This window comes from Hemibagrus wyckioides, linkage group LG04, assembly GCF_019097595.1.
Source record: "Hemibagrus wyckioides isolate EC202008001 linkage group LG04, SWU_Hwy_1.0, whole genome shotgun sequence".
NCBI lineage: Eukaryota > Metazoa > Chordata > Actinopteri > Siluriformes > Bagridae > Hemibagrus > Hemibagrus wyckioides.
Genome location: NC_080713.1, coordinates 10,681,527 through 10,698,397, shown reverse-complemented (window position 1 = coordinate 10,698,397; position 16,871 = coordinate 10,681,527). Strand labels below are relative to the sequence as shown.

General features: G+C 35.3%; 1 protein-coding gene across 1 annotated transcript in view; it reads left to right on the top strand.

Annotated features, from left to right (window-relative positions):
- LOC131352425 (WD repeat-containing protein 49-like) overlaps positions 1–16,871 on the top strand; it is a 45,638-nt gene that overhangs the window by 23,450 nt on the left and 5,317 nt on the right. Inside the window, exons 11-19 of the mRNA XM_058388564.1 lie at positions 828–958; positions 2,965–3,057; positions 4,603–4,719; positions 4,908–5,095; positions 10,258–10,455; positions 11,471–11,658; positions 14,168–14,286; positions 14,653–14,799; positions 16,672–16,801. Coding sequence (XP_058244547.1) covers positions 828–958; positions 2,965–3,057; positions 4,603–4,719; positions 4,908–5,095; positions 10,258–10,455; positions 11,471–11,658; positions 14,168–14,286; positions 14,653–14,799; positions 16,672–16,801 — 1,311 coding nt within the window. The remainder of the gene's footprint in view (positions 1–827; positions 959–2,964; positions 3,058–4,602; positions 4,720–4,907; positions 5,096–10,257; positions 10,456–11,470; positions 11,659–14,167; positions 14,287–14,652; positions 14,800–16,671; positions 16,802–16,871) is intronic.

Sequence of the window (16,871 nt, the reverse complement as noted above, 5' to 3'; positions counted from 1 at the left end):
TAGGCACTGTGACCATTCTGCAGCTACACAGTCCCATACAGAGCAAGCTGCAATGCAATTTATGTTCTGGCACTTTTCTTTCCTGGCCAGCATTAACTTTTGCACCAATTTGTGCTACAGTAGCTCTTCTGTGAAATCAGCCCAGACAGGCTATCCTTCACTCCCCCCATGAATGCCCATGACCCTTTGTCCTGTTCACTGGTTGTTCTTCCTTGAGCCACTTTGGGTAGGTACTAACTACTGCGTATCGAGAACACCCTACAATACCTGCCATTTTGTAAATGCTCTGACACAGTCATCTAGGCATCACAATTTGTCCCTTGTCAAAGTCGCTCAGACCCATATACTTGCCCCTTATATTTGTTCCTACTTCCAACACATCAACTTTGAGAACTGACTATTCACTTGCTGCCTAATATATCCCACTCCTTGACAGGTGCCACTGCAAATAGTAAATCAATGTTATTCACTTTGCCTGCATTTTTATTACTCTTTTTAAAATTTATAGATGTATTCTATATTGTTATAAGGCTCAAGTTCTAGTCTCTTGTAATCATGTTTCTTTTCATTTGTCCTCTGTAAAGCACCTGAAAAGTGTTCAGATTTCAAACTGTGTGCGTGTGTGTGTGTGTGTGTGTGTGTGGGTGGGTGTGCGCACACACATTGTGGCCATCCTGTTTTCTTCCATCTTTCAAACACAAACTAGCTCTGACATTTAGAGATGAACTTCTAATCTTCTGCAGTCATATCTCATCTATTTCTCATCACTGGACCTTCATCGTTCTCTGCCTCTCTTCACTCTAATCTTTCTCTGTCTTTCTGTGCAGGGTGATCACTGTGTTCAGGATGAACTCGTTCTCTCGCTTCTTCGTACAACCTTCAGAGTGGAAAGGAGGCGTTCAACATTGCGGGCACATAAAGTGCGCAGCATTTCACGCCCCTCATACCTTAGTTACTGGTACTCTCCTCCTTGTCATGCCCTCTAATTCTCTGGTTGTCATATTTATATTTATTAATTTAGCAGATGCTTGCTGTGTTCGGTTGTGGAGACAGCTGCTTTAGTGGTTTCAAGCTGCTTCCAAGGTCCGTCTGTCATTGGGCAGAATTTTAACCCAAAAAGGCACTCTGGACTCCTTTCAGTATGCTCATATGACAGTGTCTTAATGTTTTATTGTGATATTAATATAACATTTAAATGAATGCACTGAAAAAATGACATCTTAGTTAAAATATCTTGAATACTGTCAAAATGATCTAGTATTTCCTATTATAACGTTAAAATAATCCAAATATAATACAATTAAACCCATTTATATATATACTTTACTATTTTTTTTTATCTTTTAATTTTCTTATTCTATTGGCAGATTGTTTTGCTAATTTTAGGCGTTTATTTCTAGAATGAAGCAAAATGTTCTGCCAATAGAATAAAAGAAATTGAAAAATCTTATTATAAGAGATAGTAGATACATTTAACTAGATTCAGAATATTATCAGTTGCTAAGATGCCATTTTTAGCATCTTTATCAACTTTCCCTGAGGATGTATCCTGAACTGTATTTAATGGTGGCAGCTATACTTTTTTAGTTCAGCACATCAAGTCTACTGTATGCTAAATAGCATTGTTTGCCTTCAGTTAGCTACAAGTTTCCACAGTTAATAAACCCATCATAAAAACTGACAGTTGGTGCACCATTAATATTGATGCCTAAAATAAGGATCTTCAGATGGCAGCAGCCTTCAGAATGTCTTTCCTGGGACAGTCTTTAATTTTTTTTTTTTAGAGATGCGTCAATACTGATACTGGTATTGATACCGGTGTACTTGTGTGCAGATCAGGTATTACTGGTACATATACTTGTACATCTCTGATACCAACATCAGGTGATACTGTGTGACATATGTCTAGTATATGTTGTTGCCTTAATGAACTGATGACACAAATTGAGAAGCAACTACAGCCTGATTAAAAATTGCATGCCATTGAAACATCTTTCTCTATTTTTAATAGAGACTGCCAAGGTGGCAGCAATATCATTAAAATATGATCATTAAAAATTGATGAAAAGAAACATGAGCTGGGAGCAATGAAGTGGGCCTGCAGAAAAAAAAAAAAAACTGGCATGTATAAGAGCACTTCAACTCTTTGAGCACTGACACATTACTGAGTCTTTGCTCAAGAGTCAAGGTACAAGTCAAGGTACCTTGCGGCCATTTTTAATGACCATGCTCACTGATCCTGCTCAGCATGCTTGGCTGCTGGCTGCCCCTTGCGCTCTCTATTAAAGATACTGTTTAAATGCTGTAACATCTAAGGACAAGGAGTTCATTGTTGGCAGCACCTAATAGCACACCTTTTTAGTCAGTCTTTAAGATTTCATGTTTTTTTTCCTAAATTAATTATATTGTCTTTAGGAGGTAATTTATTTATTAGACAGTCTTTAGGAGGTCATTTTTTCCCCAATTAGACAGTCTTTGTAGATAATTTGTTTAATGAGACAGTCTTTAGGAGGTCATGTCTTTTGATTATACAGTCTTTGAGGATAATTTTTTAATTAGATAGCCTTTAGGAGATTTAGGAATAAGGTGATGTTGCCTGTTAAATATAATTTGACATTGTTGTATTGGTTGTGTTAGTAACCAATGAAGTAAAATATCTCTTGCTACAGCACCTGGGTTTTTGAATATTTTGTTACTGAATGAGAAAGCATTTGGAAAATTTCACTGATTTAAAATGGCTGCATCATAGTGCTGAGAAAATGAAAACTGATGTTGTTAGGAAGTGTTGAATAAACATGGCTGCTGGGTGGATAAATAATGAACATCCAGAATAGTCTCATCAGCACTGAACCAGGCGCCATGATATTTTAGCATTATTGTTTTAACACTTCTCTTTCTAGCTTTTCTGTGCTTTGACTAATATATGTTGACATTTTGCTTTATTTTTTATCATGTTTTGTGTAGGTGGTAGTGATGGTGAGATCATAGTCTGGAACAACAGCACTGAAACTGCCATACGCAAACTATACAAATACACACAACAAGCAAACTGCTCAGGTTAGTCTTTCTTTTTCAAATCATAAACATAAATAGAAACAATTTGTTTTATAATAGTGTAGCAGAAAGCATTGCCACTTCACAGCTCCAGAGTCTCTGGTGCAGATCTGAGCTTGGTTTACACTCTGTGCAGAGTTTTGTTTTGTAAGTTCTCCCCCTGCCAGTGGGTGGATTGACTATTCTAAATTGATCATCTGAACAATTGTGTGTGTGTGCCCTGCTAACGAATAATGCATTCCCTTCTTGATCATAGTGTCCTGAAGATAGGCCCTGGATTGAGCACAACTCTCACTGGGATAAAGTGCTTAATATAGATAAATGATTGCATTAATAAGTGAATGTTTTATTACACATCTCTTAGGGAATTTACCAATTTGCCTAAAACACTGTCCATCAGTCGAGACATGTTTAGCATCCATCATTTCGTATCTCTCTGCAATGTAGGAGTAAGCCTGTCAATCATAAAATTTCATCTCTTTTGAAAATTTGCTGTCTTCAGTACTGCAACACAAAAGCTATCACCCTATTGTCTGGAGATTGAGAGCTCAAATCCTGATAATTCCACAGCCATCCAGAAGACATGAAATGGCAAATTATAGCGTAAATAGACAATCATGGGCAAATTTGTGAGCTTAAGTAAAAGAAGAAGCCTCTATTTCATTTTGCCACATATACATTAAGGCACAGTGAATTCTTTCCTATAGAGGTTGAGATCAAGTTTCATGTTTTATTTGTCATTTGTAGAGATGTCAGTGACAGTTTGTACAATGAAATGATTAGGTAAGGCTCGGGCAAACTACAGCAGTGTAATTTAAGCAACAAAGAAAAGAACTAAAGTAGCACAGGGTCAGCCATGATACAGCCCCCCTGGAGCAGAGAGATTTAAGGGATTGGCTTAAGGGCTGAGGCTTGAACCCTGACCTCCCCCCCAACAGCTCAGAGACTTAACCACTTGAGCTATCACTGTCTCAGTCTACTGTACTGCATGTGTAAGAGGGCACATTGAACATTCATTTGAGTGTGAAAAGCAGCATCCAGTGACATGCATTTCTGCTGAAATACATTACTATTAATCTGATTTATGAATACAGGGACAAAATGCTCAAAATTATCGGCAACATACATCTGAGGGAGAAAATGGTTGCGGCAGTTATTCATCATTTGTTGAGATTTGCTGTCCAGATGGAACTATAGTATGCATTGGCAGTACAATGCAAATGGACACAATTTTGTACAGACATTAGATAGGTGTCTTTTGTCCAGATAATAAGAAAATGTCATTGGAAAAGACTATTCAGAACTCAGGGAATGGGATATCTGCTGATAGGGATGCGTAATGCCCCTGGCTGATGTGACAATTATATACAAATACAAATGTACGCATTTACTGGCTAAACTGTTTATATATATATATATATATATATATATATATATATATATATATATATATATATATATATATATGAAGTATATGAAGATGTATAGACTGATGAATGAGTTATTCTCATGTCTGTAAGACTGAACTGTCATTGTCCTTCGTCACAGATAACACTAGTAGCAGCACTAAACAAGCAAGTGTAAATTCCAGTGAAAATGACTTGGAGAGTTATGATGTGACCGGACTGGCCTTTCTTGAAGGACGAAAAATTGTTGCTGCATCAGGTAATGGAAAGAGAGGGAAATCTTTCACAAATCTTTTATTGCAGTAATCTCTCCTAAATACACAGAATGAATGTCTTACAAAATGCAACATGAATACAAAGTGAAACAAGCAAACAAATAGACAAATATTAAACAGGCCTGTGCATAATTATAATAAATAAACATGTTTGTTGTGTATTTTCTTCGAGGTGGAGCTGATGTGGTGTCGTGTGGTGGTTCAGGCATTGTTTGCTTCTGGAATACAGTAAATGCTCGATTAGTTGGCAAGTTTCTGGCACATGAAGGATCAAACTCCATTATAATGACTGTTGATGGCACCGGTTGTTACCTGATCACAGCAGATATGGGTGGAGTGCTGAAAGTGTGGGACATCAAGGTTAGAGCATTTCCAAAAATAATTTTGTTCAGTGAGATATTGAACACTGATACAGGTCACTAGAACGATTAAAATATTTTGTTCTTACAGACTCAAAGCATGAGGGATGATATCAAATGAGTTTATCAATACTGAGTGTTAGTCAATAATAACCCAACCATTACAATTAAGGCTACTAAAATGATTTGTCATTTTTAAATACTTTGCTCTCAAAGAATGCATTGTATGAATAGCTGATAAAATAAGTGCAGCATTACATAAGATGTATGAATGATTATGGAACTTAATATCTTGCAATAACTCCCTCAGCTCTAGCAATCCTTCAAAATGTTGAAAGTAAATCAGAGCTGGGGTGACCTCTGACCTTTGCTGCTTCACCATGCCTGTGGTGATGAGTTTTATCTGAGTGGCAATCAAGAAAGTTGACCCTATGGCCTATGTCTTTGAACTGAAATGTCAAGCTGGACTTTAGAGGAAAGCAATATAGCAGTCAATTATATGCTATACCTCAAATGTCCCAGGAAATATAGCATTAAATATTAAAAATTTATGTATTCTGTATGTTTAGTATAATTTCATTTTTAATCAAAAACTTAATGAATTGTCTGGGTGTGTATTCACCATTTCTCATACTCGAACAATATGACAATATTAAAGCATGCATTCTGAGTTTGTTTAATTTAAACCAGATTGAAATGGTGGCTTATACAGTATTTGATTTGATGCAATTTGGCCCTTAATTAAACAAAAAGCAAACAAAAAATAACATTTCCTGAGGGTCATGTTGGACAGAGTGGGACTGAAAATGTACTTTGAAATATAACAATAAATAACAAATCTTTGGCACGGAAAACAACTAGGCATGAAGAACATGGAGTCAGAGCTAAGTAAATGATTAAAATACGGTTCACTTGGAAGCAGACCAAAATTAGTGTTCCCAGCTATATTCAAAAGTCACTAGAAGTCACTAGATAATGCCATCTAATGCCAACTAATTTGCATGTTCATTGATTTGTCATGACCATTTGCATATTGAAACGTGTTATCTGAGGAAGATTTTCTGGCACTCAAATTAGAATAAAAGTGAACAGACTAACCATATAGCAAATAATAAATTGTAACTTTTACAGAAAGAAGTTAGCATCACAAATTAAATAAATATTAAAGAATGCTACTATTTTTATTAAGAACACAGACAATTAAGCAGTGGGAATGAATAATTCGTTCAATGAGAAATGCACATGAAGGAACATAGTTACAAATAGAAGCACTCTTTTATTACTCATTTCTAAGTTTTTATGACTATAAATTTAGCCAAGAATGGTATTTAAAATGAAGAACAAAGAAGTGTGTGGAGGAGATGAACAATGATGATCAGTGATTGGCCGTTGGCTTTACACAATGGTGGTAAGTGATAACTGGTATAACCAGCAGCTGTGCTGTGGACTGACAGTCGCTTAGTAAGTTCACCAAAACTAGTGGAAAAGTAGCTAAATTGACAACACTGACTCTCTCATTATTTTGGTTGGCACCTGAGTATGATTGCTGTGTTCACACCTTACCAAAAGAACTATATCAACAAGGTGAATGTGCCAGAAATTGGTTGAAATTAAAAGCATATGTGTATTTGGAAATATCCTAACCTTACTGAGGTGCAGGATCATGGACATTTTGAGGATTCCAAACTAACTTGTATGTATGTAGCAAGTAACTCTCCAATAATGTGATCAAAGCCAAACGTTCAATGTCTGAGGACATCACACTTAACTATCAAGGGTTTTCACATCTTTAGATAGAATGACCATTTTATCACCTCTGGTTTCTTACTCAGTGTGATCTTTACAAGAACATGGCCTAGAAAAGATTAAAAATGAAATGAGAACATTCCCACATTGATTTGGTGAAATATTTATGTTTTTCTGTCAATGTTGGAGGCACAGGAAATGCCAGCTTTGTGAATTGTATGAGAAAAGCTTACACAAGCCTGACCCTAGATTAACCAGTCCACTTGAAAGGGAAGAAATTCTGATGATACAAAGTCAACAATTATTCAGACTGTGTATCTCCAAATTACAACCACAAGTCCTAGACTGACCTCATTAGAGAGCAATCACGGATTCAGCTTTCATGCAGACATCTCTAATAGCAAATTTATACACATATATATTAATAGCACATTCATCAGTGATGTTTTGTGCAGGAGAAACATTCCCTCCTCTAGTCATCATGTCTGAAGGACACAAGTTTCTGTCCTTGAGCCACAAATGGAGCCTGTCAGCAGAACCAGCGTGATTGATGAAGGGAGAGCAGGGTGTTTGTCAACTCCTCATAACTTTCTATGAAGTATAACAGCTCTTCTCAATGAGGATAAATCACGTGTTCGCTTTCATTTTACTGCTTCAATAGCTCGTGATATTTTGTAGCCTCACATTTGGGCCTGCTCGTCAGATATAATTGCTTTACAGGCTGACATGTTGTCTCTGTGGCTGTGACACAAACTACTGATTTGTTTTAACTGTGAATGTACTAAAACCTTCAGTGAGAAGATTGCTAATCGGGTTTAAAGGAATTAAAGGGTTACAATGTGAGTTTTTATACACAAATCATCAGCTTATGTTACTGAGAAACTGGGAAGCACAAAGTCCTGAAGACTTTCTTTTGGCAGAAAACAAAATACTGACATTGGAAACTCCTTCTAGAAATGTCAAATAAATGCCTCTTTGCAGAATGCTTGTGAATTTTAATTCACATTTTTTATCATTCATTCATTTATATTAACATTATTTATTAGCTGCATTCGGTACAGAAATGTGTACAGAAATAACTGTTCACAGTGGATAAAGTCAACAAACCCTTTGCAGGTTTTTGTGATGTAAAAAAAAACCCCCAAAAAACCTAGACCAAGATAAATCATGTAAGATTTCCGTCCACCTTTGATATGATATAGCAACCAACTGAAGCCATTTTGTTGTTAACATGGATTTGTGCTTTTTGTGCATCTTCAGCTGTCTAACAGAAGCCTGCACATTTTGTTCAAAAATAGATATTTAGAATCTGGTGCTATTCATGATTCCCTCTTTCTTGAGAAGAGCCTCAGTCCTAGCTAAAAGGAAGCAGCCTCATAGGACAACACTGCCACCACCATGCTTCACCATGGGTATAGTGTTCTTTGGTTGATAAGCTCTCTTGTTTTGTGTGCCAAACATAGCTTTTAGAATTATGATGAAAAAGGTCTACCTTTGATTCTTCAGTACATAACACAATTTGAGGTGGGCATTTTTTAATGAGAAACAGCTTCTGTCTAGCCGCCCCTATCCCATACCCCAGACATGTGAAGAATATGAGAGATTGTTTTTACATGCATTGAGTGACCAGTACATGCTGGATATTCTTGCAGCTCCTGTAAGGTTGCCACAGGTCTCTTGGAAGCATCTGTGATTTTTTTTTTTTTTGGAGGGGACAAACCTGTTCTATGTTGTTTCAGTGTGGTGCTCCATTTTCTCCACTTGTTGATTGATAATCTTTTGGAAATTTTTTGTACCCCTCTCCTGATTGATACCCCACTAAGATCCTTTATATGCTTTGTAAGCTCCCAGTGGACCATGGCTTCAGCAGTTAGGTGAAATCAAAAAGATCTTACACAAGTTTAAATTGGGGTTAATCAGAATCGCTTCACTGGTGACTTGATAATTACTTTTCACATGAGTTTCAATGAGACTGGTAATGAATGTGGAAAAACTGTTATTATTTTTTTGAAAAGCACAGAAGCCTGCAATTTTAACAGTGATATGCAGGCTTTTTTTTAATATCCAGGTCTATTTTCATAGTCATGTTAAAGGAAATAAATTAACGTCTTCTGACCTCTGATTAGATTTGTTATATATTGTAATAAATATAGAATAGGTATGACAATGGTAGACAAAAATGCAATCTAAAATGTGATGTAATTGCCGGTAATAGTATACGATTTGCCATGTTCTACTTCAAAGGAAATATGTTTTAATATACAGATATAATTCATTAAATGTATTCAGAATGCCCATCCCACAACAAACTATGCAGGAAAATACATACACATGGCAAGACTGCCAGAAGTCATTGGTTTAGTCTGATGCAATTGCTTTTTCAAAATGGCAAGCTGTTTATAACGTAATATTCCAAAACTCTAACTCTGAGTTGTGTTCAGATTTAGTTTTTATTCCTCCAAGGCCACACTTTTTTTTTTTTTTTAATTTCAGTCCATAATTGGTCTTAAAATAAATAATGAGCTTTCATGTTTTCAGCTTTCATACATTGTTAGGCATATAGCTAACGTAGGCTAACCTGACAAGTTTCAAGTTGACAAGTGTGGATTTTAAAGACAAGTTTATAACTGTTCATAATTTTTCCTGATAATATGTGCCACTTGGGTAAGAGTAACCTGACAGGATATCTATGAAAAAAACTGAAGCATCATTTTATGTATTTGAACATCAGGTACTGCTTAGCCACATTAGTAGGATGTGTCTTTGAATTCATATACTGTACATTAATCAATACATGACAGGAGATTGAGCTGCATTATTTTATCATGCTTGTGGGTTAGCGAGCTGGCTACATGCAGAACATGAAGAAACTGAGTCCCTAATTTTACCAAAATCCATTCATACATTTAAGAAAAAATGTATTTATTTATTTTTTTTATATTAAATTCTAACAGTCTTTCTTATGATTAAACCTTAAAATGGTACAATCTTGTCTGCAACTGAAAGAAACTGGCTTCTGCCAAATTTTCACATCACATCACAGGTGCTAAATTAATCCATCTGCATAGGTTTTTGCACCTTTAGGTCAGAACACGCCATATTTAGTAGCACACCCCAACTGCATATTTAGGAGTACAAACACATGAAACAGACGGTTTTTTTTTTGCTCATATGAAAGAATCAATCTTAGCTCTTGTTAAATCAGCGTGTACATTTTTTGTCAGTCTGAGGGTGTATACATGAGATGCAATCCCTTCAGATTTGTTCTACCTACAGATTTTGAGAGTGCACTCCACACTCTTCTTCAGATTTGGATGACAAAGATGATACAAATTAACTTGAACCCAGTTAACGTCAAAGACATTGTGTTGAAAACAGTAATGAAAAACATCTCTCCTGGTTCTTTTTTTGTTTCAGGAATATTGTCTCCATCCATCTGAGAGTGTAATCAATCAGGCACCAGAGATGCTATCGAGCCTCCAACCTCATGTTGATCGCATCACTCACTTGGAAACATGTGTCCACAGTGGCCGTCTCTTTCTCCTCAGCGCCTCGGCTGATTGCAGTCTGGCTCTTAGCTTCCTGCCTGGAGGAACTATAGGGACATTTGGACAGGTTAGTTTCACTGTGTACGAAAGAAGCACAGCCTTCGTATTTGTCAGTACCAGTAAAGGGGGCATGTTGTAAGTTAACATTAACTAGATCCATTCATCCATTTCCTCTATTGATTATTGTACACATGGTCACAGGAGCATCCCAGGGGACTCAAGGCACAAATCAGGGGACAACCTGGATGGGGCGCATGACACGCACTCTCTCACACACAAACTACAGACAATTTAGAGATATCAATCAGCCTACAACGGCTTTAGACTGCGGTCTGAAACACCAAAGAAACATGAAAAGTACTTTGGGAAATATCAGAAAGCATGGGAAAAACGGGTCACCTTGTCCGAACTTTGCCAAACTAAACTTTTCCTAGCACTTCTTAATTATTTTAAAATAATTTACATAATCTTATATCTTAATAATATCTTAATAACTTAAGTTACTTAGCTATTGGTTTCTTGCTATGGTGAATTCTGTATAATAAGGTTCTGTCTAGCATTTTGGTTGAAAATAAAAACCGCATAAACTTCATCATGGGGGAAGACATTATTTTCATGAAGTGTTCAATTTCAAAATTAACTTAGAACTCAGAAGTGAGTTTTCTAAGTTACTATCTGTCAGCCAATCATCACCCAGGATGAACATACTGCATGCTCCAGCAACAAAAAGAGGTAAGGGCACAAAACAAGTACTGTTCAGGTCTACTGTACTGGTTTGCCATATCAGTTCATAATAAAATGTTCAGGAACAACATGGATTTTAAAATATTTTTATACATTCAGGAAAATACCACCAGCTCAATTTCTTTTGGTTGAGTTTATTTGTACTTTAAAAAAAAAAGAAATAGAAAAGATCTTTACAAACCAACCAAGTATTTGAAAATGTACCTTTCTATTGTACCTTATAGAGATGAGATAGACATTATAATATAATCTATGGTCAAAGAGACCACTGTTAGGATATTAAGTCCTGTTGGTGACATGAATACAATTTGTATTAATGCAGACATGTTTCCTTTCAGGAAGTGCACTGGAACCTAGCAGGAATCAGTGAAGTGTTTGTGAAGAAAGACCAGGAAGTGAGCACAGAGGTTGCCACAGAGAGCAGGACAGAAACAAATCTGCAGGAAACACAGCCTGAACATAGCTCTCAACATGCTGAGAGATCAGAGAGCAGTGCACAGGCTGAGGAAGAGAAAGAATACACACTGTGAGTGAGGTGTGTGTGTGTGTGTGTGTTTGTAGTTGATTGTGTAGTGACAAGAAGTGTATAATCCAACAACAGCATAATCATCTCTCCATGTCTTTCTCTCCGTTCTTTTCTTCCCTGCACCCCTCCAGTTTTTCTCTTGCTCATGCACCTCCTTCTTTCTTTTTTTTCCATCTCCCTATCCATTTATTCGTCATCTCTGCACTCTCACATTTCAGTTTCATCTTTTTCTTTAGTTGTGTCCTTCCTTATTTCCTGTCTTTCCCCATGTATCCCTTTTCTCAGTGGTTTGCTCTTCTCTCTCTGTCTCCTTCTTTTCCTGTCCTTGTCACATTTCACCTTCATTTCAATCTGTCCATTTATCCATTTGTTTCTTTGTACCCTGGCTCTATATCTCTCCTGATTTCATCTCTTCCTACTGTCTTTAATTTTTTTTTCTTTTCTATACCTCTTTATCTCTCTATACTTTCCTTTATCTCTTTTATCTCTTTCCAGTATCGTGTCTTCCACATAGTCTATCCATCTATCTATGTGATGTTAGTTTCTACCTCTCCTGGCTCTTTCCTCACTGCTTCTTAATGTTTATCCTTCTCTCTGCTCTATTTCTCCTTTTCTGTTTCCTCTACCTTTCTTTCTCCCTCCCTCATACCTTAATTTCTCTTTATCTCATTTACTATCCAGCCAGCAAGTTCTCACTCTATCCTTTCTTTTATTTAATACTGAATAAATTGGACGAGGACAGATGTTGGGTAAATGCCAGCAGATGGCTCATTTCCACTTGAGAGCTTTTATTCCATGATTCCCCTGCAAGCTCATTAATGTTTTCACATCTGGGTGATTGATAAAGGAAATAAAGTAGTCTTTCCTTCTCTGTCTGTCACTGTTAGCATCAGTTCTGGTTTGATTAGTGCAGAGTTGATGCTGGTTATGGAAAATCCAATCAAAAATCTGTGTGTTTGCATGTGTGTAATTCCATTCACGGTTTCACACTCATCTGCTCAAAACTGACATTACTGTCAATGTTTTTAACATGCGCTTTTCTAAAAAAAATTGACATAATAGGAGTTTCATTAATTTTCCGCCCATCTTTTGAAGTACTTGATTGAGTGTGATTAATTATCTATTTCATAACATGTTCTTAGCGATAAACAGAAGATCACTATAATCTCTTTGCTGCACATTGGCTAAACTCTCTGATGGAAAGCTGCCATGTTCTTTAATAAAGCAGCTGGAAGTTAAGTTTAGAATTACCAGCCAAATGTATTACTTCAGCTTCAGAACTTTAATAAGTATTCGAAATTCAGCACTTTGTCCCATCTTTTGTTTCATGAACTCAGTAGCCTCATGCCATTTTGGCAGAATTAAGCCCAGATAATTTGGCTTCAGTGCTACACAGTGTCATGTCATTATAAAAAATGTATCAGCCAGGCTACTGCTTAATAATTCAACATTAATCATCTATTACACCCCTTTTGCATTCTAATGTTTTGATCATTTTTTTTACACTACAGAAAACCATTTTATCTGATACTATATATTTTATAATAGCAATCCTACCCTTTTAAACCTACCTGAAAATGAACTTCTTGAAAACTCTAAACTCTAAAATGAAACTCTAAAGTTTCTTCTTTAAATTTTGGGCATCATCTGACCTGATGATAATCATATCCAACAACATTTCAAGATGGTAAAATGAAAGGTCATGTACTGCCTAAAAATATGAATAATTTCAACCTGAAAATAACCTTTCTTTTTAAACTCACAATAGTCAAGACTGTGGATTACTTTAAATTGAACTTGTCATGAAAGACATAAATTTGCATAACTTAATGGAGCTAAATATTACAGTAAAAGTAGCTTCAGACATGTGGTGCTATGTTAATATCATGTTATAATACATTCATAAGGCATAATATGCATTGTTATAATTAATTATGCCTATTTTCTTATTATACAATTATTAATATTTAACAGGATGCATTAAAAGTCACCAAGCAACAAATACGTAAAGCATAAGGTGTTACATGTAATACTTATATATTTTTTGTAACAAATAATAAACAATACTACAAACTGTAATGCCTTTTCATAAATAGTTATAATGTGTATAATTTCTTTTAAATGCATTATAACATGATGTATGTAAGTCATAATAAATATGGCCTTCAAAAGTGTGTTTGTTTTTGCTTGTCTTTAACAGGCATACGAAAGTATCAGGAAATAATTATATTAAATCGCAGTCTAAAATACAATACTGTGTTCAGTTATAATCCTGGAGTTGTGCATATCCTCCCCATGTCCATGTGGGATTCCTCCAGGTTTCTTTTCACCTATTAAAAATTGCACCTAGGTGTGAATCAGTGTGTGAAATTGTGTTTTGTAGAGCCCTGTTATGGACTGGCATCCCAGTGAGGGCAGTTGCGGCTCAGAATAGTCCATGGTCAAAGTAGCAGTCAAATTTAATGGAATGCACCACCAGCTCTTTATCATCTTATATCTTGTGTTTTAGACAACTTCATACCCTTGATGATGACACCACAAGACAGAGATCCAGAAGAATTCACAGAGCTTTGAGGCACCACAATGAAAGCACACAGCATCAAAACGTTAACAGTGTCTGCAGTACTGGTCAGTCACAATTTATTCTCAGTTTTTTTTTTTCTGTTTGCATTGTTACACTCAGCATACTTCCCATTCATTACTGTATAAATGCTGAAATAGTAGTTGGATTCATTTGAAGTACAATTGCTTCCACAAAGATGACCAGATTTATTTGATTAGCAATATAAAATAGAATTCAGTTAATATAAATAATATAAACTATTAATCATCAATCAGACTGTAATTAATAATCTATGTTTATTATTAGGCCATTGATAATGATTTCCTTTCTTACACTGAGTTAATTAAGAGAGCTTAAAGATTTACTGAGATTTATTGTTTTCTTTCTTTCTCATGTAATACTTGCCTAAATATTACTCTGTACATCTGCAGGAATATTCAGCAAACTAAGAGTGGAGGAACTGGCCTCACTAGAAGAGCTGAACAAACCTGACTTCATCATCAATCCTCATTTATATTTTGGGAAAATGTGGGATTCATCGTCTCCAACTCCTCCACCTCTTCCTGTGATTAGAGAAAGTAGGACACACACACACACACACACACACAATTAACCAGTGCTTTAATTTGTTTAATCTACATTTCAATTCAAATTATTTATTTATTTGGCTGACTTTTTTAATCTATGGCAACTTACAAGTGAGACAGAATCCAAAAACAAAGCTATTTAAGGCAAGATCCTACTGGTGAATATGATATTATAATCAACAACAACTAGGCAAAAACATGGCAACAACAAACAATAGATACGACAATCAATCTTAGCCATTTGATTGTTGATATTATAAGTGTTTTTTTGGAGTACAGTTTTTTTTTTATTTATTTGCACCAATCTTAGCAAATGAGACTTCATATTATTAAATATGCTTAAAATAAATTAGCTTATTTAACAAACCAAATCTCGTATTGTTGCTAGAATTAAAATAATTACTTAAATGTGAAATCACTCTCAAGAGAAATAAAAGTTGAAGTGTCATCAAGAAAATATGGTGTACTGTTATTGAAAATAATTAATGCTGTTTTACAGTATAAAATCAAATATTTATTTTCAATATAAATTCAGTACTCAAGTGGAAACACATCAGTCACTTGGAAAAATGAATATGTAATAATTTTTGAATGCAAGTCATTTAAAAAAGGTGATTTTTGGTTTTGAATATAGAAAAAAACTTTTTTAAAACATAATGTGGCTTAATGTATTTCCACTCTTGTAAGTTATAAAAGAAAAGTTGACTAAAGAAAATTACATGCACATCAGCATCTCAGGTCTATATGGCACTATATGGTATCATAAATTGTACATAACAGGAAGTAAATGATAGTACAGTAAATCTCAAGTAGGCAGAGCTTCTTCCATTTCCTCTCTTATAGTTTCCATTAATGCTGTAGTCAAGAGTAGACTAAAACAGTTTAAGGTTTTTTTTTCTCTATCTATTTATTTATTTATTTATTTATTTTATTTACTTAGTATTTACGTACTACAATTTCAGAGATGACATTTTTAGATGCAATTAATCCAGAAATCTGAAAAATGATAGATCTGATCAAAATCTGTATTTGTAGTGTTTTTCAACGTTGTTATTTCAACTGTGATTAGCGGGACTACTTGTAAGATAGTACAATACAAAGTACTGAGAAAGTGAAAGTATAGATAACGTGTCAAAAGTTTACTCAATTAAAAGGGAATGTTTCTTAAAAAGCTAATAAAGCTACTTTTAAATCTATTCAGCATTTAAAATAATAAACGTTTTCATGTGATGAAATTAAGTTAATGTTTTCATGTGAAACATGAGAAGTCTTGCAGATGATTTATGTTTTAAACCAAATACATAAATACTATTTACTACAGTTTAACTTACTGCCTAGACAGTTATGTCAGCTACTGGAATTGATGCTGGTTTAAATGAACAATAGCAAAGAAAACAGATAGAATTATTAAATATAGCAAGTTAATGTTAGCAAATTAGTGACATAATTTGCAAAAATGAACATACCTCAACATTACATGGTGTTCATGTCTTCTTCACACAGTTCTTGATCCTTTATTTCTAGATTGAACAACCAGACTGAATACTTAAAACTGAAAAGTTTGTATACAAAACTGAGCACAGTTGATTGTTTTATGTTGTCTAGTCTCTGCTCGGGTGACAGGAGACTGTAAAGATTAGTAACTTTGATGGTGTAAATGAAAATATGAAAGTAGAAAAGCTGTACATTTGCCCCAGAGTAGTCATGGCAACTCACAGATGCATGAGTTCTTTGTTAGGCTTTGTAGCAGGGAAAGAGGCAGGGTTATGAGAGTTGACGAAAGAAAAAGAACTAAAAAAAAAAAAACCTTTAAAAACTAAATCACACAAAAATCAGATTTGGACTTCCCTTCCTCTCTAACAGGTTTAAAAGCACCATTTGATGAAAAGAGTTTGTTTCCTAAAGAAGTGCTGGAGCAGGTGGACAAGCCCCGGCATTACACACAGAAAGTTACCATGATGAGAAACTATGGGAGAGCCATCAGAAGTATGGGGTGTGTGTTTAACTTTCTCTTTACTCTTTCAGGCTGGATGCAGATTTTTAATGTGTGGAAGGCAGCATGC